At 39.2% G+C, this 26,799-nt stretch overlaps 1 protein-coding gene across 5 annotated transcripts in view; it reads right to left on the minus strand.

The window, feature by feature from the left end:
- Window positions 1-26,799, minus strand: part of csmd3b (CUB and Sushi multiple domains 3b) — a 346,262-nt gene that overhangs the window by 63,133 nt on the left and 256,330 nt on the right. For all 5 annotated transcript variants that reach the window (XM_051389946.1, XM_051389945.1, XM_051389942.1 and 2 more), the window contains exons 14-29: window positions 22,999-23,181; window positions 22,402-22,728; window positions 20,444-20,638; window positions 18,742-18,880; window positions 17,771-17,958; window positions 17,219-17,407; window positions 13,162-13,278; window positions 12,577-12,792; window positions 10,097-10,285; window positions 6,618-6,718; window positions 6,405-6,473; window positions 6,098-6,254; window positions 4,168-4,359; window positions 1,814-1,940; window positions 1,102-1,304; window positions 416-607 (exon numbers count right to left, since the gene is read on the minus strand). In XM_051389946.1, the coding sequence (XP_051245906.1) occupies window positions 416-607; window positions 1,102-1,304; window positions 1,814-1,940; window positions 4,168-4,359; window positions 6,098-6,254; window positions 6,405-6,473; window positions 6,618-6,718; window positions 10,097-10,285; window positions 12,577-12,792; window positions 13,162-13,278; window positions 17,219-17,407; window positions 17,771-17,958; window positions 18,742-18,880; window positions 20,444-20,638; window positions 22,402-22,728; window positions 22,999-23,181 (2,784 nt within the window). The remainder of the gene's footprint in view (window positions 1-415; window positions 608-1,101; window positions 1,305-1,813; window positions 1,941-4,167; window positions 4,360-6,097; window positions 6,255-6,404; window positions 6,474-6,617; window positions 6,719-10,096; window positions 10,286-12,576; window positions 12,793-13,161; window positions 13,279-17,218; window positions 17,408-17,770; window positions 17,959-18,741; window positions 18,881-20,443; window positions 20,639-22,401; window positions 22,729-22,998; window positions 23,182-26,799) is intronic.

A 26,799-nucleotide genomic window follows, 5' to 3' on the forward strand; every position in this document is an offset into this window, starting at 1 on the left:
ACATTTTAATTTCATCAAAAACAGCAGTATGGAAAGAGGTGGGTAATGAAATACTGTATGTATTAAAGGTCCAGTGTGTAACATTTAGGAGAATCTATTAGCAGAAGTGAAATATAATATTCATAGGTATGTTTTCATTTGTGTATAACCACCTGAATATAGGAAACGTAGCATTTTTGTCACCTTTAAGCTGTTTTTATCAACAGCTCGCCTTCCACTGAGTTTGGCATGTTTCTACAGTAGCCCAGAATGGAAAAAACCAAACACTGGCTGTGGATAGGGCCTACACACCCAGTCCTACAAGTCACTCACAGAAGTGTCCTTGAGCAAGGTACTGAGCCCTAAACAACTATAGTTGTGTATGCGGTGCATCTGTTGTATGTCCCTCTTAATATATGGAAGCTGGACTTCTCACCTATGCAGACAGGCGGGCTGGGCTGCCAGTAGTATCGGTTATCCACTTGTATACAGGTGATTTTGTCATCCCCCTGGAGCTCGTATCCTGGGTCACACTGAAAGGACACTGAATCCCCCGGCTCACGGCCATCTCCACTACGACTGCCATTCATTGGTACCCCTGGGTCCCTGCAGGCTGTAGCTACTGAGCCTGGACAGAGAGGGGACAGGGAGAAAGAGGAGGGAGAAAGAGGAGAGAGTGGAGGAGAAAGGGGGAGAGCAATTATAAGAATCTGTGTCACGATGGATATCTATCTATAGCTAATGCATTGGCTCAGTGTATGAAATCAGTATTGATTCAACTAACTGTTTACTATCCTGTATTATGAAATATCTGCTAAGATCATTTCTGGCTGGTACAGTGAGATTTTCAAGTGGGAAACTTTTGCAGATTTGGATTATGTGAAATGTTAATAGTCAGATTTTTAGTCAAATGAAAGCCATTAGAAAAAAACATATTCAGTTTCATAGAGAAATAGTATTAGTTGCTCTTTGACACCCTGAAAACCTAGTACAATCTTACACTCATTAAATACATATTAAAAGAGAAATATTACAGGGAACATCAGAGATATAAGGTAATAACTCTTGCTCACGTTTCTCAGTTTAAGTATGTTTAGTAAATTGGTTCTGGAGGTTACTTACTAGAGAACTGAATAGCAAATCCAGACTTGCTGATGTAAAAATCAGTCTCAAACTGAACAGTGACAGTGTTCAGTGTGGAGTGGATTCCTTCAGGTAGCAGAGAACCACTGAGTTCTGCCAGAGACATTTCATTCTCCGGTGGCCCGTCCCAAACCTTCAGCATGTCGTGGCTGGCCTCCGTGTCAAAGGACAAGAACTGAAGACTGCAATTTGCATGAAAAAATCAACAGCATAAATATTATCTTTTCATTCAATCAGAAAAGCATCTTCTCATAGTCTGTTCCAAACTTTTCCAACTTCAAAACTTCTTCTTAGTGTAACTAAAGACTCTCTGTGAGAGTCTTTAGTTACACTATTATTATTATTATAAGAACCTTATTGTTTTTTTGTATTGTTATTTGTTTGTTTTGTTGGCACACCACACATTTTACAGGTAAAGAAGAACTTCCACAACAACTCCTGAATCTGTTCACAATATGCTCATCAAATAAAAAAAAAAAACTCCTTATTGTAATTCAACAGGTACAACCAAGCGGCAATGCAGACTGTGCACACTAAATCCTCATTATCTTCATTGTCACATTCATCATACATAATCACATATACAGATTAGCTATTAACATAACTCAGAGGAAATTATTTCTCACTAAAAATACTACTAAAACTAATGACACTGTAATTTTAACGTTACTCTTGAGGAGGCCCACATTACCTCACAATGTTCCCTGAGTCCACTTCGATGGTCCAGGTGCAGCGTAGATTGTTATCATAAGGAAAAGGGTATCCGGGAGAGAGGATCCTCCCTGAAGACTCGCCTTTAAAACGACCACCACACTCCGCTACAGGAATCACACACACAGGTAAGAGACATTAAAGAAAGACTGTTAATATGTACTAATTTACACACCTACACAAATATATTACATCTCAATCTGTCTGATTAGAACACAGTGACAACGTTATAAATACCATCAATTCAGCATAACAAATGGCCAACTGATGAGTGTGTATGTGATGTTGTGTATGACCAGTTATCTGTCTGTGTTAATTGTTTATCAAGGCAATCAGATCCACTAGGTGCACCTCAGTAGCCACTGAGCAGTGATTAAACGATCCATGTAGACAAATAGATTAAGGAAGAAGCTAGCTCTCTTCCTCTGTGTCCCTCTTTTCTCCTCATTCTTTCTCACGCAGAGAAAGAGAAGAGGAGATAAAGTGCTGATCCTGCATTCATCCTAAAAGAAACCGCCACACATTATATAACAGAATATAATTCCCCCTTCTCTCTTTGTCTCTCTCGGTTATATATTTTCACAATCTTCATCCCCTCTCTTCCCCTCCCCATGTTCCTCCTCCCTCAGGCTCTCCTCCCTTCGTCACTGGAATACATTATCTCGAGTAATAGGAGCAATATTAAGAGTTTGGACGGAGGAAAAGGAGAGAACCAAGGGGGGTAAAGAAGGAAACACTATGAGTAATAATAAGAAGCAATATAATATTAAGACTGGAGGTTAGCTGAGGTCATGGTGTGTCACTGCTAAAATATAAAGTCAGAGAATATCAGCCAGCGGTTTTATGAGTCTTTCATTATTGATAGTGAGAAGGAGAGAGACTTATTAAGCTGAATCCAAAATCAGAAGGTTCAGAGACAGCGATGAAGGAAGAAAGGTCCTTAAAACATTGGGCTTGCTGTTATGCTTATAGCTCCCATCTGGAGCACAGCTGCAGCAGCCATTTTGTGTGTCACTCTGGATAGGCCTAGCATTTGGGTTTAATTAGAGAATGTAATCATTCAACCAAATACCTACTTGGAAGGACTGTCTCCAAATAAACAAATACTATTCAAATCAGAGCATCAGAGCATTTTGGGCATTATATATCAACATACTGATGAATGTGTGTGTGTGTGTGTGTGTGTGTGTGTGTGTGTGTGTGTGTGTGTGTGTGTGTTTATGTATGTGTGTGAGTTATGGAGCCCTGATGCTGCATAGCCAGTAAAAGACCATTATTGACTTGTGGACATCAATATTCAGAGCTGTGGTTTGTATTTTCCCATCAGTTTAAAGCCCTGAAAAATAAATTAAAAAGGCAATGCTATTATAATGGAATAGTTGGAAATATGTCAAGTTGCTTCCCAGTAGGTTTTATTGTTTCCCTAAAATGACCCATGATTTGATATAGTGGTCTGTAACAAAAACAAATCGATTAAAATGTGTTCATGAAACAATGCTAACAAACAAGGTTTGTCACTTAGCCCTTTATAGAGTAAGAATGATATAAATAGAGATTAAAAACAAACATAAAATATACGAGGATGGGTCTCTGTTTGTCTGTAAATGTGTGTGTGTACAGAGTATTGAGGGATCAAGAGGGCAGTCTGCAGGAACAGAGAGCAAATCACCCACTGCAAGAAAAGAAATGGATCAATTGGGCAGAGGGAGTCCAGGTGGTAAGCTGTCCTAAATAAATAGGCTTTTCATTGAGACTTTAAAACTACCGCAGTGTGTGATCTCATGAGAAAATCAAGAAGGCGATTCCACAGGAAATTGGCCTCCACCTGCTTTCTTTTCAGATTATTGAATGAATGTCTGTGAGCAGAGACTTTGCATGAAGCAGAAAAAGTGACTCTACTGGATTGTAGAGCAAAACTTGGTACAGTAATGCATCCTGCTACTTTAAAAGGTATGTGTACCAGCTGAGTTCTGGGTAAATTAGATACTCCAGCTTGAGAACAGCTTGATGCCATAATCAGTTCTGGAAGAAAAGAAAAACACCCCAAAGAGACGAAGGGTCTAATTATTTGATATTTACTCACTGAATATATCATGCTCTGGAGTTTTTTTTTTAAATAGTTTTTAAAAATAATACTAATATGTTGCTGAGCAGCAACAAATATGTCTGCAGAAGTGTTATGAACCCTCCTAACCTTTCCCTCTCAAGCTTATTAAAGAGCGTTTTTCAAGGTTCAACCCATAATTGTGTGAGTACGTGCCTTCATGTGTCCATATACACCCGTGTGTGACCTCTTTTCAAAGTGGAAACAGCTTCATGTAGCAAGAGACATACCAATACAAGAAGGCAGAGGGTTATCCCAGGCCCTCCTTTCTCCTGTCATACACTTCAGAGTGGAAGCCCCATGCAGCGTGTATCCAGGCTCGCATCTGTATGTGATGCTGCTCCCAGAGAAATGGCCTTGGTCGTTGACCTTGAAGCCAAACTGAGGCACGCCAGGGTCCTCACAATGAGACAACTCAAAACCTAGAGAGAGAAAAAGACAGGGGAAGATCTTTACAGTGTGTACTTTTTAAAATACTTGCTAAGGGACATCTAAGAACCACTAGAGAAAACAGAATTAGTGTTGTTTAGATGCACAGCAATATTCCCTTTATATCTACCACACTCAAGTATTCTGTTTATGGGCTTGCTGAGATCACACATCCTGTTAAGCTCTCATCCTGATTTAATAGAAAAACAGGAAAAGATACATGAGACATACCAATATTAGGAGCGATATTGGAGCATGTATACACCTTATCCAATTTAGTGTTGTTTTTCAGTCTGTCTAAGCTGAGTTTCCATGGTAATATTCAGAATATTCTGTTTATTCATGTGCACAATTTTGGAGAGCGGGATATGAAGAGGTATATAAATAGCTTATCCTCATAAGACCTTAACCAGGATTTGATCTACGGTATTACCTGGAAGACGAGGTGCAGCAGGATTTAAGTTATCTCCTGGAAGACTGCAGTAGGTGCATGTCTAAATCCTTAAAAATGGCTATTTGCAAAGCTGTACTTTTACCATTTGGCAGTCTGAACACATCAGCCATCATCCCGACGTCTAGTGTGAGTAGTTGCCCATCTGAAAATGTTCTCCGTATGTTTGACATATATCACCATCATGCATTATTCATTGAATCCCACCTCCAAGTTTGATTGAATTCCAGCCTTTATATCAAACTTAACTATAAACACAGAGAGGCATTCAGTAGTTCTTCATTTCTACATAAAAAATGCTGCTGCGATGTTCTATAAGCCAATGTCTTTTGTTTATATGGCAAAATAACTTCTATTTGCATCAGTATGAGGTGCAGATGAGTAGGCAGTGCTCCGCTCTACTCACAGAACAGAGACAATACAACTTTAAAGCGCTATGCAAATCATCGTGCATGACTCCATTTAAACAATTAGATTTTCTAATTCCAACTATGCATCTAAGAGGGCACTGCCAAACGTGGGTGTGCTTTGGTGAACATCAGAACGCACCTTTAACACCCGATCCTACGCTGAAATCGGAGCTCTTTGAAAGCTTTGTTAATCAAACGTGACAAGCTTTCTTGTGATCATGTCAGTGGTGGAATTTACAATCAGTTCTGTGATGATTTCACAAATGAGAACCATTTAGAGTTCAATTGATTCAGCAAGTATAAGTTACATTTGTCAGGAATTAGTACAGCTGGCAGGTGCCATTTAAATGCTGAATTTATGTGACTGCAATACTGATTAGCTTTATGTGGTGTCATTGTCCACTCTAGTTTTGCGTAGTTTAACAACATATGACATGTAGTAATGTACATGTAACAGATCCTAGTTATTATAACATAAAGACCTGAGAATACAATATAATGCAATAACAGCAAACTACCTGAACAGTCCAACTAATCAATTCCAGCGTGTCTTTGCGTTGCAGTTTACGTTACTATCGTGCAAGCTAGCTGTGTTGGGTAAACTGCATGGAGGTCCTGCAGATATGTTTCAAATTCAAACTAATTTATAGCATATTCATACTTTCTTGTCCATTAAAGCTTGCTTATATACACTGCAGGCTGGTCCTCTATACATGCAAGCTATATGTCGGGGAACAATGCAGTTTTTTTTTTTTAAAGCTGAACATTTAGTTGTAATGAAATCTACACAAGATAAATGTTAACATACCAGTTGGAAATAGAGGTTCCAGTTTTTGAATATGAAGGTAAAGCTTAGCTTTGTGCACTTACTCGAGTAGACCAGTTTGAATCCTTCCCCTGTACTTTCTGCATCACTGTAAAATTCCAACCAGAGATGGTTTGAAGTGGAGATCAGTGTCAGGCCCAACATAGACGATCCCGTGAATGCTCCGAGAACATGGGCTGTGTTGTCTTTACCGTCATAAATCTGTAATAACAACAGCACAATGCATTCCAGATGCAAATACAACCAGTCAACCACCATAATAAACAAGCAGTGATGGTTAAGTTTACTTTTCAGATGTCAGGCAGGAAGAATGATGGAGAAATCCCCAAATGTGTGTGCATGTGTGTTTACCTTGAGTATATCCCCTTGGGCAAGATGAAAGGTTCTAGCAGAGATGTTAATGCCTTTCCCAGCCTGCACCTAGAGTAAACATAAAATCCATATTAGATTCATTAAACAACAAAGTACACATCACAAACTTTTGAACACGGTTATTAACTTCCACCCTCCTTTAATTTAAATGTAGTCGTTATTACCCTTGGTTAGGTTACACAGATTTGTTACCTGGATGCTATAGATGCACTCGTGGTTGTTGTCATAGTTCATCGGATAGTTTGGAGAGAGAAGGATCCCTTCATTGTTGATAACTGAAGAACCACACTCCGCTGATGACAAACACAGAATGATGAGAATTAAATAAAGATAGAGATGGTTTGATTCTTAAGAGTTTTAGAGAGATACGGTAAGAGCATGTGGGAAAACAAACCATTTGTTACCCTGCAGACAGAATTTACAGCTTAAGTGTCTCTCCTTAAAATCTGTTTGGTCCTACAGTATAAAACTTTTAGTCCAGAGTATTGAGTGATTTTTTCCATCTTGCAGAAGATGATGATTTCTTTTTGTGCTAGAAATGGATGAATACTTCTAATGTGGGCTTGTGTCTATGCGTGTAATTTAATAACCCTTTGAAACCTTTGAACAGCTGTATAGTCAGCCATCTACTTCCTTTGAGGAGAATGGGTAGGCAGTAAAATTCAGAAACTAATTTACCTAAAGATACCTTCTCTCTGCACTTCTCACATGTGCCCTCTATCTACAGTATCCATGTCCCTTTCCTCTCTTTTCCCCTCCCTCTCTGTGTCTCTACTGGTGTAATAGTCATATTACAGCTGTCATATCGTCAATAAATCACGCTGCTACAGTTTCCATTTAGAAAATTACCTCTCCACCCTCTCCCTCTGTCCTCTTTAACTCCCTCACTCTTGCTCTTTCTCTCTATGAATAGTGCCTCCTTTAGCCTACTCTACTTCAATCAACCTTCCTCTTTTCCCGAGTTTCCTCTTCTCCTCTCCCTCCTCCTCTTTTTTCCCTGTTCCTCTATTCTCTTTTCCCTCCTGCTCCGCTCTCCTTTCCCTTGGCAAAAGTGCTAAATAGAAGATAATATCCAGAAATAATAAAAGAGTAACAAAAATAAGCCAAAGGCACATTTGATTTTCTGTAAAAAAGACGTTTCTATTTCTTTGGTACCTTTCCAACTCCCTCCTGGACAGCGCTTTGTGAAAACAATATGTTTGACCCGATATAGAGGTAAAGAAAGCCTCATGTAAAACCACAGACACAGGCCACCAAAGCAATACTTTAAAGTACATCTCTAAGTTAATAGAACTAAAAAGGTGTTCTAATCGTCCCTTTCCTGTCCTCTTCGCTATGTGCGCCACATCACGCAGCAGTGCAACTAAATATAGCAAACCGCACTACACCATAGAACACCGGCATGCAACACCACTCCCACTCTTGGCATTATCAGTCTTAGCACGTTGATGACAACGAGCCAAAGACATGAACATGGGCCCTGCAAACACCACATAAAGCTGAAAATAAGATTGGTGTGTAAAATGTCCTCACGAGCAAGCTAAAATTAAAAAGGTTATACGCAGTATCTGCTCTTTTATTAGAACTGGATGGTTAATGTCTGCCATTCTGCTCCTGGATCGTCCCACACTTTCCATAGCGCTGCTGAAAACAATCCTGTGAAGGAGTGCAGAAACATTTAGTGTTGTCTCTTTCGCTTTTATTATTGGCCTCTATTGATTCTACATCTGCACCCAAATCAAATCTCCTTTTACACATTTCCTGCTTACAGAGACTCTGAAGTTATGGGCATACGGTATTGATCCTCGTGGGTAAACTCATGTTCTGCATTCGACTTATTCTAACTATTGAGACACAGTAAGTAAGCCCTTCTGTGGTGCCCTGGGAACAAATGTAAGACTTGTGTTTTGGTCGAGGATAATGACTGGAATACAAGGAGAATAAGCAAACAGGAATAAGATTCAAACCCATGACTCCTGTGAAACCATTTTCGCTCTCTTTTTTTAAGCTAATGTGCTTACTTGGAGTGTATGTGTGTATGTCATAGTCCATATCTAAAAATATTTTCATGACATGTTTTCCAAACCTAGTGAGAACTCTTTTATTTCACATATATTCCCTTTAGGCCTTTTGTTTGTGCTTCTGCCTCTGTACATTAATCAATTAGTGATATAACCCAGGTTGTACACAGATTTTCCACCCAAGGTAAAACCTTTTTAACTCTAATGGATACTCACTGCACTTTGGTCCTTGAGGCATTTGCACAACATCTAAATTTCACTTCAGGTTGTCTCAACGTGCATGTTTTTGTTTGCTGCTTGTAAAACTCAACTGTAGATGACAGACTGCTTGATTTCCCATCATTATGGATTAGAGTTCAGTGTTACACATGAGTCTACTGTACAGCCAGTTGAACATTGGAGCATAACAAAACCCCCACTATGTTCTGCCTCCTCTGAGCATCTGATCATTTTTTTCAGAGTAAATGTACATTTCTCACTCCAGTTACAGAGAAGAAATATTTAAGCTAACATCTCGTCAAAATAACCAAACCCTGTTTTGGCATTTTCTTGTCCTAAAGCTCTATAGATAGATCACATATCATATACAATATATTATTACATGCCTCCCAGGTATTATTTCTTTTAATACTATAATCTGTTTGGAACTGTAGAAACTTTCCACTTCAGTTTATTAAACACGTTTTCAAAGCACCCATGAACATGAAGAATCCTAAAATGTTCCGGTGTTAAATAAAAGTCATATAACTGATAATGTCCTTGACTGTGTAACTCATAGTAATAAGGGGTGATACAGGATTGTGAACAGTCCAAAATCCTTGCTCACTGGTGACTCACCTCAAAGAAATATCACTGACATTTACTGTTCATCCAGTAAGTGAAATTTGGCTCCTAAAAATGTGGCTTTTCCACAGTCTACTGTTTGTTGAACTTCTATTCAGTTTAGATTCTGTTTCATTCACTGTATTTGATATACATTTTGGTACAATGTACATTAAACTTGAAGTTAAAGTGTGGTGAGGTAGAAACACCAGACATGCTCCTTGTCTGTTCTAAATAATCATGAAAAAAGTTTTTCACTGAGTCATTTACCGGCTTTTGAACTGAAGCTACCGAGGTTTATAAAAGGCAAGCGCTCAGGTCCTTTGCGTGTCACAATGTAGTAAAATGTTTCTTTGCAAAGAACCTCAAGGCATCAGCAGCCAATCAGCTCAACGTGTTTTCTGGTCACTGAAGGCCAACGTTCTTTCCCATCGTCTGTTACATAATTCAAATCTTATTGGTTTTATTTTGTGAAGCAGAAGATAATTGTAAAGGTAATATACACATCATCACTGTAATGATAACAAGGGAAGACAACCTATTCACTATGTTCTTATGAGTGTCAGTAATTGCTGGTACAATATTCTGAAAGATTAAATACAAACATCGCTTGGTAGTGCTTTGAACAGATGTACTATACATACAGTGAATGCTATATGTACCACTTGCGACTAAAAATCTGCAATTCTAAATCTCAAATGTCTTCATATGTTTAGAAACTTTTCTTGTTAGCTTAACAGCCACAATCCTTCACAAATATTTAGTATTTTATTCTTAAGAGGGACAGGAGGTTAGATCATATCAAAATAAAATCTTATTACCACATACCGACACATCTTGGTAGAGGAGCGCTCCACATTCTCCGCCCTCCTCCCAGGCAGATCAACTCAGGCGCCCCCTCTAGGCGGTAACCCATATTGCAGGAAAAAGACAAAGTGTCTCCAACGCCAAAGCTGTAGCCGTTTCTCCTGCCGAACCGAGGCATCCCAGGGTCCTCACATGGCTCCAACGTATATTCTGCAGATCATAAATTGAAACTTAATACATAACACATACATAAACATAAAAACATTAACAACACACTACATGCACTGTGAAATCTGCCCTTTCAATGATCCTGGCTAAAAACCAGAGCCAGAAAATACAATTTTCTAGGCTGATCTATTTTTTTTTAACCACACTTTTGCTGAGTGTTGCATAAGGGCCATAACAATAAGTGAGAGGTGATGAGATTAGAGTGCAAATTAGAGTGTCCTCTCCTAATGGTGTTAAATCAATAAATCAATACCCACTCTCCATGAAAATCCACTGTATTATCTAAAATAAAACAACATAACTACTAAATGTTTGAAAACATCTCATGGCCATGATCTACTTTATGTACAATTGTGATAATTAGTACAAAAGTTATGAGTTGACACTGTGTCCTGAAATGCACTTGTTGTGTTTAGTGTGGTACAGCAGGAGATTTATTTCTAGTGGGCTAATACTGATGATGTGATGTGTATTTCAGAGTGTGCTGCAGGATGACATAGCCTGTTGAGCATGTTGAGATTGGCAAGTCACATCTCTGGTGACACCGCCCATGTGTTACATTCTGAGTATCAGCTTATGCCATCTGGGACACAGTAAAACATCCTTCAGTGTAGACTCAGATTCAAGTGCTCCTTTATTTTAGAGCCAATGAGAGAGCATTGAAACGGCTGTTAGGCAAAGGATTTTTATTTATGAGGGGCAGATGTAACCTTGGCTCTTTGACCCTTTCCTTAATTTTTGATAAGTGTGTTGATGAAGTACCAAAGCTATGGATTGAGATAACACTTTTTGAGTTTGTACACATTCTCAGAACAACACCGCTGAAGCTATGATCTCTTTTCTTGTGTTGTTGAATGATGGATTAGATTCAGTTTAATGTTGTGTAACCTCTCTGCTCAGCTTTTTTTTTCTTGAGCTATTCACATGGTTTTATGGGTAGTCCTTGAGGCCAGGGGTGAAATATCTCTGTTTACAGGGAGAGTGAGAGCTAAACATTCACTTAAAACAGCAACAGTTTGGTGTTGAGTGGCTGTGCCATGCGAGGGTACGTGAAGCTGTTCACATGTGGCACAAGACACAATTTCCTCCGAACAAAATGTACCCAAGACTTTAGTCCTATTTCTAAACTGCCATTCAAAGCTAAAGTTTTGGAAAGCTTAAGGAAGCTTGGCTGTGCATAGTATTCTACAATTTTCACTCATAGCTGCAGTAGGTTGCATTCTCCGGTGACATGGTTGCATGGTGATGTAGGAGCTTGGATTTGCTGGATCTCAGTGCAGATTTTGACACTGCTGATCACTCTATGCTGGCTGATATAAAATGACTTATGTAAGCTGTGGGTGGGTATATCTGGATCAGCCCTGCAGATCCCTGTGACTCTGACTCAAGGTGTTCCCCAAGGCTCTGTTTTGGATCCCATTTTTTTGCATTGTATACACTTCCCCTTGTTGCAGATGTAGCTTTGAAGAGTTACTCATCACTGTATTTTTAAAAGAGGGAAATCACAGCCGCGCTGGCCTCTACAGGTAGAAAGGTGTAAGTCTCTCGAGACAAAGACTAGAACCAACATCACAGCTGGGTAATGTAGTCAGGTGTGCTTTATACTGGCTGGGGGAGACTGAAGGGGCATGAAGACTGACTGGACTTTATTTATCAAGGTATCTGAAATGCTCAGGTTCAGGTAATGTAGCAAAATTATTATTATACATGCCGATAAAACAAAGACTTGTTTAATACAAACTGAATAAGCTTGTAATGAATGGTTAAAAACCTTATGCAGTTAATCATCACAGACCAGACGGGCACATACACGTCTGGTCTGTACAATGTTGTGTAAAAAGCATGTTGTCACTACAATTTGGTAGTCAAAGTAGGAATCTAAGACTAGGTCTAGTTACTCTTTAAATATATAATTTAGCAATTATGCAGATACAAATATACATCTTATTTAATCCTTATAAATATTCTTATAGTGCCCCAGTCAGCCATGTACTTGGCCTTGCTCCTGGTCAGACACCCACCTACATTAGTGAGCTACTTCAGCCTTACGTGGAAGCCTTTAAAAAGCAGCTCAAGACTCACCTATTTCACCCAGCCTTTGTTCGTTTTCCTACACTTGTAAGGTGTCTGTCTGTCATTTATGTCAGATGTCATGAGTTGTTCTTTTGAGTATAAAAGAAAGCTTGACCTGTTGAACTGAAGGTAAATTCAATCTAGACCTTGTTGTATAACAAAGTATAACAGTATAATATGACTATAATCAAGTAAATTACCAGAGAAAGTTATGTTGAAGCCTTCATATGAAATGGAAAAGTCAGAGACGAATCGTAGCTGGGCTTTGAAGTTGCCATAGAGACCAGCATTGATGTTGCTAGGCAACTCGTTGCCGGTCAGACGAGCCAATGGTTGCAGGAAACTCCCATTCTCAGTAACCAAGAGGTAATCATGTTGGTCCTCCAGATGAAAAGAATTGAACTGAAACTGGACTCCTGTTAGAGACATACACACAGAATCTTTAAAAGTTTGTTTCATTCTCAGCTCATCAATATAGTCACAATTATTATAAGTATACATCATTTTAAAGTGTGCTTATAGCAGACCCGAATTCGGCATCATGACAAGTTACAAAATACATAAAACATGCTCAGATTATTACTTCTCTCAATACATGCACTGTCTACAGCCACAAATATAAATATGCCCTTCTGAATGTGCTATAAACCATGATAACAGTAATCCAGTAATACAAGTTTGTGGTTGTAGTATAGCAGCTGCACTACACTAGTGTGTGCTACTAGCTACTGTCTCTCACTCTGTCTCTCTCTATTAAGGAGTGTGAATCTTTGTGTGTCTCTTGCCTTTCCCGTGGCTGACTTCAACAGTCCAGGTACAGTTGAGAGATGAAGGGTAGCTGTCTGGATAGCCGGGACTAAGGATGGTTCCCCAGGGACCTCTAACATCCCCGCCACATAGCGCTGGATAGATTGAGAGAGACAGAGTGGGAGAGAGAGAGGCAGAGAGGCAGAGAAAGATGTGCAGAGACAGGGGACAGACGCAGAGAGAAGGTTAGCATCAGATTGTTGATTGCTTAAACAGATAATGTTTCCTTGGGGACCTTTCATAGCACTTCTATAGCACATACACACATGCATACCCACACACAAAAGAGACAGGAGAGGGAGATGTAGACAGAGACAGATACAGGGAGAGTGAGAGATCCTCTAAAACTTGGGGATATAAAAGTCTGCATGCACTGACAGCTGCAAAATTTGTGTTTTTCTGATGTATTCCTCCCACTGTTGCACAGACATAAAATAATGACATAAACAATGTAAAATCCACCACACACTGGAATAATAAATAATGGATTATTTGCTGTTGATATACTTTAATTTCCCTGAAACCAATGTCTGACAATGATTAACTGCATAGGTGATTCTAGTCATTCCTCATATATGTTGCATAACAAGGCTGTGAGATTAACTAAAACTATTTTTATTTTTCTGTTGAAAGAAAAGGATCAGTTTAATTACTGGTATTTGAGTTATACAAACTTCATTTTAGTTGTTTTGCTTTGCTAGAGTGTGTTGCATATAGAAGACAGCTCTCAACACATCTGTTGTAGGTCAAAATATGTGGACACAATGACGAACATTTTCTACCAAATGATAGCACCTGTCTCTAGTAGAACAAAAGGTACATTTAATCTTCTCTGCTTAGCCATAATTAGCTCAACCTTCAAGATCTATGCAGCTAATTTAGTTTCCTCCATATTGCACTGACTTATCACGACTTCCTCATAAATACATTACTGAGCATGATCAAACTTGATTATATTTCAGAGGCACTTTGTAAATACACATTTTGAGTTAATTCTGTTTGTGTAAAACAACAAATTCAAAATATATGCAGTGGATATGTTGTGGTGCCAAGGGATGTGGGGAAAGTTATCAGAGTAATTGGAGTTACTGGCTTAAATGCAAAGTTGCTTGTTATATAACAAGTGACCATCTGGACAATAAGTGTACTCTCTTTTACTGAGAAGTGTGGGAGCAATAAAACCTATTTGCAAGATTTGGTTGCTTCAGGGTGCGCAGTCCCTGAACTCCAAATTGTTTTGTGGAAAAAATAACTGAGACATCAAATAAAAATACCAAGAAAAACAATGCTTGAATATTATTTGAGCTAGTTTTCCACAACATTAATGCTGTGCAATAGCTGCACAGTGTTCAAGAACCCTAAAATGTCTTTTGTTTCTGAAATATTTTATCTGTTAATACCGTTTGATTTCAAAGGATTATTTTAAAGCAGTGAAGCAGTGCAAATGTTTCTAAGAGACTACTTACAACACTCTGATCTCTCAGTACAGCCTCAGGATGACCCTGCAAGTTCTGCTCACAGTTCAGCTGCGCACATTGTTATGCAGTGAGAGACCTGCGCTTGCACTGAGATGCTCCGAGTTGAGACCAGGTCTTCAGAGTTTGGAAAAATCAGTTGCTCATTCAATGCATACTAATGCATGCATGTGTTGCAAGGTGCTTCATTTCTGCTCGCTCCAGTTGGTTCATCTTACAGTTGGTCGACTAGCCTGTCATTTTCTCTTACAATAAACCTATAAAATGCCATAACATTACCTCAAAAGTGCAACGCTGGCAGAGCACCTGTGAGAAGGTCAAACCTGAAAGTTCTGCTGAAGTTTCCTTGAGCAGGACAATTAACCAGTTCAAGTTGGGGCTGAGAACTACCAACTCTCAGCACTGCAGTCCAGACGACAATATGTACAGACCCTCCGCAATGATGATCTCCACTACAACCATATCAGCCAGAAACTGAAAATGTGGTCAAACCACAACTGAGCAGTAGCTTCACTCTCAACCACAACAGTTTTTACAACATCAGCATCTGCCAAAACAAGGGTGAGTATTTTTACAAACTAAACAAGTACAAGCACAAGTCTGTGTGTGTGTGTGTGTGTGTGTCTGTGTGCTTGCCACACGCACGCACGCACACACACACACACACACACACACACACACACACACACACACACACACACACACTGTATACACACAGCCTGACACACACACTCGTGCACTGAAGCTCAGATGCACACACACATAGTGCTATTAATTATTAATACTTTTCTGCCAGCAAGCTCCTAATGTTGAATGCTGAGCTATGTGAGAAATTTTAAACACTGCATTATATCTATCTCTGCCAGTTTTGTTCCCTCTATCTCGTTCTCTTTCTGTCTATCTTTCTCTTAGATCTCCATCCATTTCGCTTTTTTGAATGATGTTGGGTTTAGTGATCCCACTCTTCCATCAATCAACCATGGCTGATAAAGTAACTTGAATCATAGTTTGATTCATTTAAATTCATATAATTGCTACATCTTGGAGAAAGTCTGGTTTATAGAGGTCATTATTTCAATATAAATGTTAAATAAACTATTTTGTTTCAAAATCTAGAAATCTTTCAGTAAACAACATTTGATTTTCCAGGGCTGAGCTGCCTGAGTTTGGCACTGTCTTGCTTGAACCCATCATGTACTAGCTGTCAATCATCAGGTAGACCATTTCTTACCAACCACAGCAGCAAACAGTTCCTATATTTGTTGTTTATATATTGTGTAAACATGGTCTAATGGTATTCAGCCCACAAATTCCAGGAAGCGTACTTGATGTTTATATGCTCAAACTGCCTCGGAGGAGGAAACCACTGCCAGTCCCAAGAATTGTGCAATTCAAATGTGGTTAACAAGCGAATGAGCCAACAAGCCGAACCAAGCAAGCCACCACAAAACTGATGCAGCAGTGCTGCATCTCTCCTTCCTCCCTCTTCTCCTGCACCCCAGTGATAGGAAAGAGAGAGAGAGAGAAAGAGCGAGAGAGATCCTCCTCCTCCCCTCAGCTACAACCCCCCTCCTTGATTTGAGAGAGAAGAGAGAGGAGGTGACAGCCAACACAGGCTCTCGTCAACCTTACCTCAAACCTTCCTGTGTTCACAGTTCACACAGGAGAAGAGGTGACAGGAGGCACATGGATAAAAGAACCACAGACACACACACACACATACACATACAGGCACAAGCACACGCACACATATATGTGCTGACATACAGTACACATTCGCAGACACACACACACACACACACACTGTACATGCCCACAGATCTCTAATCTTCTCCTGAAATCATCCCCTATCAGCCACAGCAGCCTTCACTGCAAATTGCCCCTGCGTACACCCAAGTGTGTGTGTATGTGTGTGTGTGTTTGTGTGTGTTTCAACCAGTGGTTTTGTCGCAGAACAACATGTTCTGTGTGACTCAGCTACCCATACGGGGATGGCAAGCTTCACTGCTGATCTTTTTCACATACCTCATTCTCTTTTTAATAGATCAACTAGATTAACTATTTTTGTCAAAAAAAAGATAATTTTTTACTTTCACTTTAATTAGAATCACCACTCCACAGTTGTATGCCTCCGCAAACCAATCAGTTTGCAGTTTATCATGTCCATGTCTGTCCAAGGATTTAATAAAAGGTATGAGGTGCATCTTAACAATTGTGAAAATTCTCGAGTTATGGCCAAATATCTGTTTTGTGAGGTCATGGTCACCTTGTTCTTTGACCACCAAATTAGAGTCCAGGTACAGTAGTTCATTTGAGGTAACTGTTTATAGAGGTTGGCTCCAGCAATGTTTTCCCAAGAATCAGTTTTTAAGCTGTTGAGCAAATATTGTTAAATGCACTTTACAATGAAATAAAGTATAAACAGAAACTCAGACCAATAAAAAATGTTTTACTGGTTCCTCTTAAGTCTTCTTTTTATCTAAACATAATATTTGATCAGTGCTACAACAATATCAGGTATAATGTAGAGCAAGGAATCCCTATAATGAACCGTATTTACCGTCACATGTAGGTAAGGGGTGGCTCCACCAGTGGTTCTTCTCACATACTAGCGGTTCCTCATGGCTGAGTCTGTAGCCAGAATCGCAACCAAATGATACTGTGGAACCGATGGAGAAATCCTGCCCATACCGAATACCATTGACAGGGATACCAGGGTCCAGGCATGAGTAGCTGTCCACTGTAACGCCTGAAAAAAAGGTGATTACATGTCTAAATGGTATGCACATAAAACAAGACTTTTATCTTTAGTTTTGCTAATCTACATAATCGCCATATAAAGCACCATTCTGTGCAACCATGGTTTTCTTAGGTAATAACTGCACGTGAGGCAAGGTTGGAGACTGCGTCTGGTCTCCTGACATCCCGCACACCTACTGTTATGTTTGTGCTGTTATGTTATGTACATAAAGTGCATGTGTAATATTCTGATCTGTAGAAGGCGTAGCATGGTGGATAATATTAAGTCAGGTTTGTATCTATGCATGTCTACCTGTGTATAATATACACATGCATATTATGCATAAACATGCTGTTTTTGTTTCTGACTTACTTTCATATAATATTTTGAAGCCAGCGTTTGATCGGCTGTTATCGGTGGTAAACAGCAGGTAAAGAAAGTTGCTGCTGCTGAATAGGAACTGGGGGACCTGGGTACCATTAAAGGAGCCGACCAAAGGAGACAGGAGGTTTGGCCCATCGTGGATCTCCAGAAAGTCATAACCCAGCTCTGTCTGAAACCTGTGAGACAACAATATCAGAACATCACAATGCTGATGATGATATATTTATGAAGTGAAACTTTCATTTTAAAATAAAAGCTTTCACATTTCATTTAAAACAGTTATGACAACACAAAACTGGGAAACAAGTTCAATATAATTTTCTTCACATAATGCTCTGTGCAGCAGTCATACCAAAACATTAAAGCAAGACCTTGTCAAGGCAACATAATGCTGATGTTGAATCACTTTGATGGCCAATTGGTCCTTAAAACCTGCTAAATTTCCATCGCAAAGCTTTATAATAATGACTATTGATCTAAGATAATTTTTGTACGTGTGGGGTTTTTGTTTAATTGACAAAACATGCTGCAGGGGGTCAGGAAAAAGTTTAAGAGGTCCAGTCGAGCCCTCTGTAAGCTGTTGAGCCAATATTGTTAAATGCACTTTACAATGAAATGAAGAACAGAAAGTTAAACCAATAAAAAATGATTTTACTGGATCCTCTTAAGTCTTGTTTTTATCACCAGTTCACAGCTCAGAGAACATATAACATATAACATAAACCAAAATATTACCCAGCCTTCCTAATCAATATACAACTCCCAAAATTAATTATACAGCCTATGAAATTTAAGAGATAATTATTATACTCGTGGTGAATTCCCATAAATTTTAAGTCCTGTAAATCTTTGCTTGTCAGAAATAATTGATGGTATATCTGAAGAATCTGCACAGTTCTGCCCCTTCAGAGCTCTGAGAGTCTTTATAATATGCAGAATCAGAGAATTATGCCACCCACCTGTCAAATGTGATTTTGATGGAGCGTCCTGGTTCTGATTCAATCACCCACTCGCAGCTAAGGGAATCTTTGTAGTACCCAGGCCACCCAGGAGACAAAATCACTCCACTTGGGGCTGAATAGTGGCCTCCACATGGGGCTGGAAGAGGAGAGGGGACAGAAAGAGGGAAGTGAGGGGATATATAGAGGATACAAACAAAAGGGAAGACTAGAGATGATTTGTATCAAAACCACCCAAGGATAGTCTGGACTATAGCTATAGCTACTGACCATTAGTCCAAAGACTGTCACACTGTTATTTGACATTAAAACATTTTTTGGCCACTGGGGGCAGTGAAACAAGCTGTTAACAATGACAGATATGGCAAACATGTTAGCAGTTTCCTATTTACACATCAAGCAGAAATGGAGCAAATAGACAGTATAATTAAAAATAGATGTAGACTACCCCAATGGCTATTTCAGGAACTGCAACTCATTTTGTTGCTTCCGAGTTGGATTCATTTGCCAACCACGGAGATTGCCACTTGTGAGCAACATTAGCATTCTTTTAGAGTTGTCCTTCTGTTTTGATGTCCACCAAACAAAAAATGCTCCACTATATTTACTAGCTACTTGCTAACTTTTGTGTGCTATTTTCGGTGCCATTTGGTGCTGGGCAGGTTGTGTATAATGGTTTTATCTGAGCTTTTGCCACTGAAAACAGCTGCCTGCTGCTTTTTGAAATAACACTGATGAGAGCGGTAAGAGAGAATGAGAGAGAATGAATAAAGGCAACAATGGCATTAAACATTAACAAGCAAGAATTTCATCATAATCATCATCAAAAACCATCAATGAGTTTTCAGCAGAATGTCAAGTGTTATCACAAAGTTACATTAGCCAGGAGCAATTCTGTTCCAGTTTTATTTTAAATTAGATCTTGTTTTAAGTTTAGTGTCTGACGTCAATTCGTTCTGGTCTGTACCTGCTGAATATAAATTAGTGGCTTTTCTATCCAAGTAGTTATAGATACAAATTAGCTACAAAGGATGTGGGGATATTAAATTACCCGCAGCGCAATTAGCACAGCCTTTTCTTTGTACCATCAACAGTTCTATCAAGAGTAGCTGTGTTAGAAATTTCTTAAGTTATATCTGCTGTTGGAGTTGTAGTAAAGCACTTAAACAATCTCTATTCTTTGTTCCCTCTGAGCCAGGTCAAATTTAATTTTTTTCTTCTTTTGTACAAGCTGTTGATTAGGCATTCCGCTCATTTCACTTTGACAAATTATTATATGTCTTAATGGTAATATAATTACCATTATAAATATAATTGCCATTTAGTGTGAAATAGAAATAAGAATATTATGATTTTTTTTTGTCAAAGTGGACGAGTGTGCCGACTAATAAGCTGACTTCAATTGAATTTTTCTTCGTCACGGTTTCTTGTAATAATATATCATTATGATAATTATGCTAACATATTCATATACAGTATGTGTAATTTACTACATTTGGATTAAAGGTCATCCGCATAGATCTCTTCCCATGTACAGATTACAAGATGGGTTTTATACTTAAGCTACTAGCTAGTCTTTGTCTTTGGGCTGACAGCCGATATTTTCCACCTACCGGGTCTTTATGCTGTAGTAATGATGGTATCTTGGATGACATATTGTTCCTGAGTGAATAATTCAATCAGCCATCTAGTCAATATTTACCTTCACATTTCGGGATGGGCCCACTCCACATGACTTTTCCTCTTTCTAACTGACAGGAGATGGTCTCGGTTCCCTGGGTTTTGATAAAACCGTCCTCGCAGACCACAGAGATGGAGCTGCCAAGCTGGAAGCTGTCTCCAAATCGTCGCGCGTTGATGGGAATGCCAGGGTCTGGGCATTCATTATGGCCAAATGCTAGGGGAAAATTTTTTTTACAAGAAGACACAGATATGATGAGCAAGATATTGGCGAAAAGATGCTCAGAGAGAGAGAGACACATACACAAGAAATGTTATTAAGGAGTTTGAGACCTATACTTAATGGGCGCTCATAGGGTGCATTTTGCTCATCATTTTGATTACATTTCTGAGAACCAATCATATAAGTATGTGGCAGCAACGTCACATCTTTGAGCTCAGTCCTGGTCAGGAAAACATCTATAAATTTCTCCTGTAATCTGTCTGTTCTATATTCCTGTTATTATGCTAATTTATCATGCTACAGTGTATTTGCACTTTTCTTAGGTAGGATCTAAGCATTGTAACTTCTGACTCATTACATTGCATGTCTGCTTTGGGATATGATCTTTCTCATCAGATTTGAAGGTTCAACCTTCCCATGTTTTGCCAGCTGAAGCAATCTGGTGTATTCAGGTGATAGAGATATTCTATGCAGTGACCCCCCAAAAAAAAAAAAAAGCCAGATATACACAGCATGGTGAGAGCTGAAATCACACTGTGAGGAAACTTCAACATTTTGGGAAATGTGTCTGTTTGCCATCAAACCCACAGTCAGATGGGAAGATCAATATCAATTTCCATTTTTGTTTGTCTGGTATAGAGACGTGTTTAGCCTAAATTAGCTCAAAGACTGCAAGCAAGGGCAAACAGTTCACCACCATCAAAAATGAACAAATATCCTCTCCAACAAATCCAACACTATCTTCTTTACTGTACATGTTGTATCCTGTTGTCTAGCAAGCTAGTCATCAATACATCTAACAGTCACCTGGGGTTTGATCAATTACAAAAGTTTTACAAAGCTGACAAATTTACAATGGAGACAAAACTTCCGACATGTTAAATGTTCCTAAAACACTAATGTCTTGGTTTCTATTTTGACACAGGTTAAAGACACAAGATATGATGTTTAAAAAAGACAATTTGCGAGGTTTTGGAAGGTGTATTGTTTTACTTTTGACAGAACTAGGTCTCCGCTCGCTTCTAATCTTTGTGCTAAACGAGGCTTAACACATCGTGGACCTCTCTCTGTACTGGACACACAGACAGGAAAATGATCTACTCATCTGACTTTGGGTACGACAACAAGAGCCAAAAAACTCCTGAAAAAGTGTTCCTTTAATACCTTCCATGCCTTATTTTATGCTTTGTTCTGCAACCTACACCTCTATTCTTAGCTGCTGCACTGGCCACATGATCCCTCTTTGATCAGTGAAGTTTGTCTTTTGTCTTTTCCAGAACAACTCTTTATGTTGTTAAAACCTTCAGTCTGATCTAACGTTTAGTAAATTAAAAGAGTTTCTATCTAAATGAATATTCAAAGGGGAAAAACATTGTGTTTGCTCTTTCTAAGTGATTGTTGTGATGAAAATTTAGGAGAATATAGCTGAATTTTTGTCCATGTAATGTTTTAAAATGGATGGATATACTCTTTTAGAATAAAACCACCTCACATCTAATGTAGTCGCTAGATGTCTAGGCAGAAAGTCATGCATAGAATTCATATATTGTTATATTCATAAGTCATATGAGTGTTGTTTTATAGCTTCAAAACAGAACAAGCCTCACACTCTCTTGCATTATTCTGCTGCAGAAGAAAATGAATATGAGCCTAAATGATCCTTTTCCTGTCAGCAAACTCAGATTTTGGTCAAATTGATAATTTCCCTGTATTTAAATAGGAAAGTGGAATAAAATGAAATAGAAAAAATTACATACTACTGTATGTGATATTAAATCCTCGTCCTGACATGGAGTGGTCGGCCTGAAACTCCAGTCTCAGTGTGTTCGTATTGGACGTCAGATGGGAAGGACTTTCAGCTCCAGAGAACCTCCCTATGACGAGGGCATCATTTGTCTCGCCATCTTTCAACGTTAGGGAATCGTAGGGGGCCTCAAGGTCAAAATCATTAAATGCCAAGTGGATTCTGGAGCCTGGATCAGATTGGATGAGCCAGACGCAGTTCATGTTGTTCCCGTAGCCTTCTGGGTAATCTGGGGAGAGGACGGTTCCTGAGGGAGCTGTGAAGTTGGACATGCAAGGGACTGGGGGGAGAAGAGAAGTACAGGAACGCAAACAGGGACAGACAGACAGACAGACAGACAGACAGACAGACAGACAGACAATTCTGTTAAATATGCATTGCCACAGCATCATCGGTCATCATCCGCTCCAGGCCATAATAAACTCTGTACTGTCACCATGGTGACAGGTCAGACTGAATGTTATCAACATCACAGCAGAGCACATGCCATGTTTTTTCCCCTCTGTAGCCATATCCATAAAAATCACCTATGGATGATTTGAATACTTACATATGCATATGGGGATGTTTGCTGACCACTGATTGTTGTCTTGGCAGGAGATTGTTTTCTCTCCAATCAGCTCGAAGCCAAACTGGCACTCAAACCTCAGGATTCCTCCATTTGAGAAGCTGTCCCCTTCTCTTATTCCGTAGAGAGGAGTTCCAGGGTCTCCGCAACTCTCCTTGTCTATTTCTGCAAAGATACAATTTCAGAAGGAGATATTAACATCTGAGAGTTTTCCCCCAGTGCTAATATACCTCCATTGTTGTCCATAAACAATTAAAACATGCATCAATAAGCCCAATCGCAGGACTGGGTGACATCTTTCCTTCATTAACATGAGCACTAACAATTTAAATAAGTCCTGCTGCCATAAATACTCATTAGAGCATTCATCTGCAGAAACTAGTACCCAACAAATTTACTATTTGCTCCTGTTTGCTAAAAACTACAGGGCACAAGAGACATGTTTTGAATCTTTTAAAAATTGAAAGTATATATTTATGATTTACATCTTCAGTAGGTACCTGTGAGCTCAGGGCTGAGATTCACAGGCTGTGGAATTCAGAAAGTATTAAGGGACAGACTAACACATCACTGATTTTGGTCATTTTGTTGAATTTTTTTTTTTAAAGAAGAAAGAAAGAAAGAAATTACGGAAAAATTACGGCCTTATCATAACATTGATCTTGACTAATTAGCCAGCTCATTAGGTAGGTAGATATCTCAGTTACTGTACAGAAATAACTTCCGACATACAGTGGGTAGGCATTATAAGGTCAATTGCATAGAATAAAAACAATTAAGCAGCTTCTTCACAAATAAATGACATTGTCTCATACTGTTTATGAGACAAGGTCATTTGTCAGAGCTCAGACATAAAATCAACTGCTATTCTGCTAATTGGCATGCAATTCAATGACACAAACCTGAGGAGCAGTATTTGCAATGACTAATAACTAATAAGTTCTTTTTTATCAAAAGTTTTTTATCATCAAGTTTTTACATTTGTGTGTTTTTTTACACTATAACTGTATGTTCAAAGTGGAAGTAAGGTGAAGGAAAGTACTGAGAGGTAACATGGATTGCTATTATACTAATTTTTGCTGGCATCCTTCCTCTGTCATTTACATAAAAGAGAATGATAAGATCCCATAGATTGCTTGAATCTGTAATTGTAAGGCAATTGTCAGCCAAGACATTTGGCTTTAGCTTTAACAACATATGTGGTCACCATGCAGAGGTATCAGCCTCAAATACCCAGTGGTCATCTTTCCCTGCTGTGAACCACTATGTCATGCTACAAAAGCTCATCATCCATTTTGAACAGAAATACACTGCCAACTGGAATAGAGTCTTGCTTGAAGATGATTGGCTCTTCGTTTGCTGCGTTAGGCGAATTTCTTGAATGCTTCTGCTTGTTCGTTCACGTAGCCTGGAGCAAGTTTGTATCTATCTCCTTCTGTATGCCTCCTCCTTCCCCTGAGTTTGCAAGTATTCGTGACACCTCTTTTTTCCACATCCAGTATGACCATAAGGTTAGACAGATCCTTCTTTGATTCTATATAAAGGTGCCACTGTGTCACCATAATTCTCTTTAAAATTTCGTGTATGGTATTTCTAGAAATATAGCCTCTATTTCCCCCGCCTTCCTCTCCTTTATCCCCCTGTTCTCCTCTCCTATTTTCGGTATTATTTACAGGAGCGGCCCACGGCAGGAAGCAATGGTGTGTGCTTTGTGTGTGTGTTCACTGTGAGTATATGTATGTGTGTGAGTGTGTGTGTCTGTGTGCTTGTGCGTGTGTCTGAGTGCGTGTTTGTGATGTATTGCATTAATTTCCATCATGACATCGTCTTTATGAGACCCGCAGACTCAACCAATCACAACCTGCCTAACACACATGCTTGTGCATGAACACACCCACACAGACACAAACGCACACCTAGCAGAAGAATAGAGAACAAATTGCTTTGGAGAGAAAACAGGCATACTGTCGGAACATTCCTATACTACTACTCTCTCTCTCTCTCACACACACACACACACAAATACTGTACATGCATGCACCACACACACACAGTCAGTCTCTCCCTTAGCATCACATACAGGGACACACACGTATCTGTTCCTCCTTCTCACACACACATACACACACAAATAATCCTATTGTGTTTGTAACAACAATGCTGACAGATTCACAAAGGGGATTAGGCTCCTTAAAGTGTATATTGTGTGTGTGTGTGTGTGTGTGTGTGTGTGTGTGTGTGTGTGTGTGTGTGTGTGTGTGTGTGTGCAACTTCAATATTATGCTTGTGATTGCATGTTGAGCCCCATTCCATTTTGTTCTATAATACTCCATCATGCCCATGCAATATTGTCCATGGGAATACACATATAGGTACACAAACACGTAAATGCCTCACAAACACACACATGCACGCACAAGGGAGTATAAATGCATTACCTTTAAAGATCTGCAAGTAAGGTAATAGATTTTAGAGGGGTAATGAGATTGGAGAAAGAAAAGGCTTATTGGCTGTTTCTCTTTTGTGACCATTTGGAAACTGATTTTACGGCTAGGTTCCTAATAGTAATTGAATGCTGAATGTATAGCTGTATGCATAGTCTAATGTTTGTCATATGCTATAAATTGTCTACTGCAAGTTCTGACTGTGGCTGTGCTTTACGTTCAATAAGTGCAAGACATGTATCCAATACCAGTGTCTCCAAAAACAAAAGCAAGATGAAACTATATAAAATAATAATCTGAGGTAGCCATAAGAGCCACAGAAAAAGAGGTATTGAGTGGAAAGGGTTATGCACACTCAAGCAGGTTTGCAGTGTGAGGAAGAAATGAGAAATTCAGCCTGTCTAATTAGCTTGCGGTTGTCTGAATCTGTGACCTAATGGGAGTGGCTCAAATGGACTTGTTCACACTGTAGACATCAGAGAGGATGGTCTGTTGAATGAAAATGATCTCATTTATTACACTCACAATACTGACATCTTTTCCCCCCTGCTTCTCTCAGGTTCTAAACCAGGCCACTGAGGAGCTTTTGAGGATTGATTTGATATGAGATGTGTGTATAAGAAAGACATCAATTTTCAGCTCTCATTAAAACACACAATCTCTGTCGGCTCTTGTTACATAAAGTGCACAAAATGTTTTTTGTACTCAACGGTGGAATTCCCATGTACCTGTAACTCTCTGTAAATTGGGCTTCAGGATCACAGATAATAATTGAGCTCTTTTCTTTGATCTGGACACATCACGGGGCAGAAATACATCACTCCAGTCTGCTGGAAAAACTCCTCAACTACAGGATCAGCCTCTGTCTCATGACCCTGTAATAGGCTTGTGATTTCAACATCATCAGTGAATTTCAGGATGTGCCTGTCCTCAATAAGATTACTGCAATCTATGTACGTAAAGACCAGGTGAGAGAACAAGTCACCCACATCTCAGAGGCATTTTTGCCATTGTTGTTTCACTAAGATGTTACTGTTGCTTCCTCTCCCATCTAAGAACATGTCAGAAAATCTTAATAAATAACTAAACAAACGTTACGTGTGTAAAGCAAGGGAGTAAAACCAATCAAAGCCTAGAAAGACTATACTTAAGAAAGGTTAAAGCAGCCTTTCCCAAACGCCTCTTCTGCTCATAGTAACCACAAAGAGTCTAATGAGCTCTAAACCATCTGGGGCTGCTTCTTGATGAGCCTTTCAAATGACTTCATGACTAATGAGGACCACAAAACGGCATCTCGTATGTTCTAAGTAAGCACAGCACTGCTTAGTCTATCCCAGTC

This window comes from Dicentrarchus labrax, unplaced genomic scaffold, assembly GCF_905237075.1.
Source record: "Dicentrarchus labrax unplaced genomic scaffold, dlabrax2021, whole genome shotgun sequence".
NCBI lineage: Eukaryota > Metazoa > Chordata > Actinopteri > Moronidae > Dicentrarchus > Dicentrarchus labrax.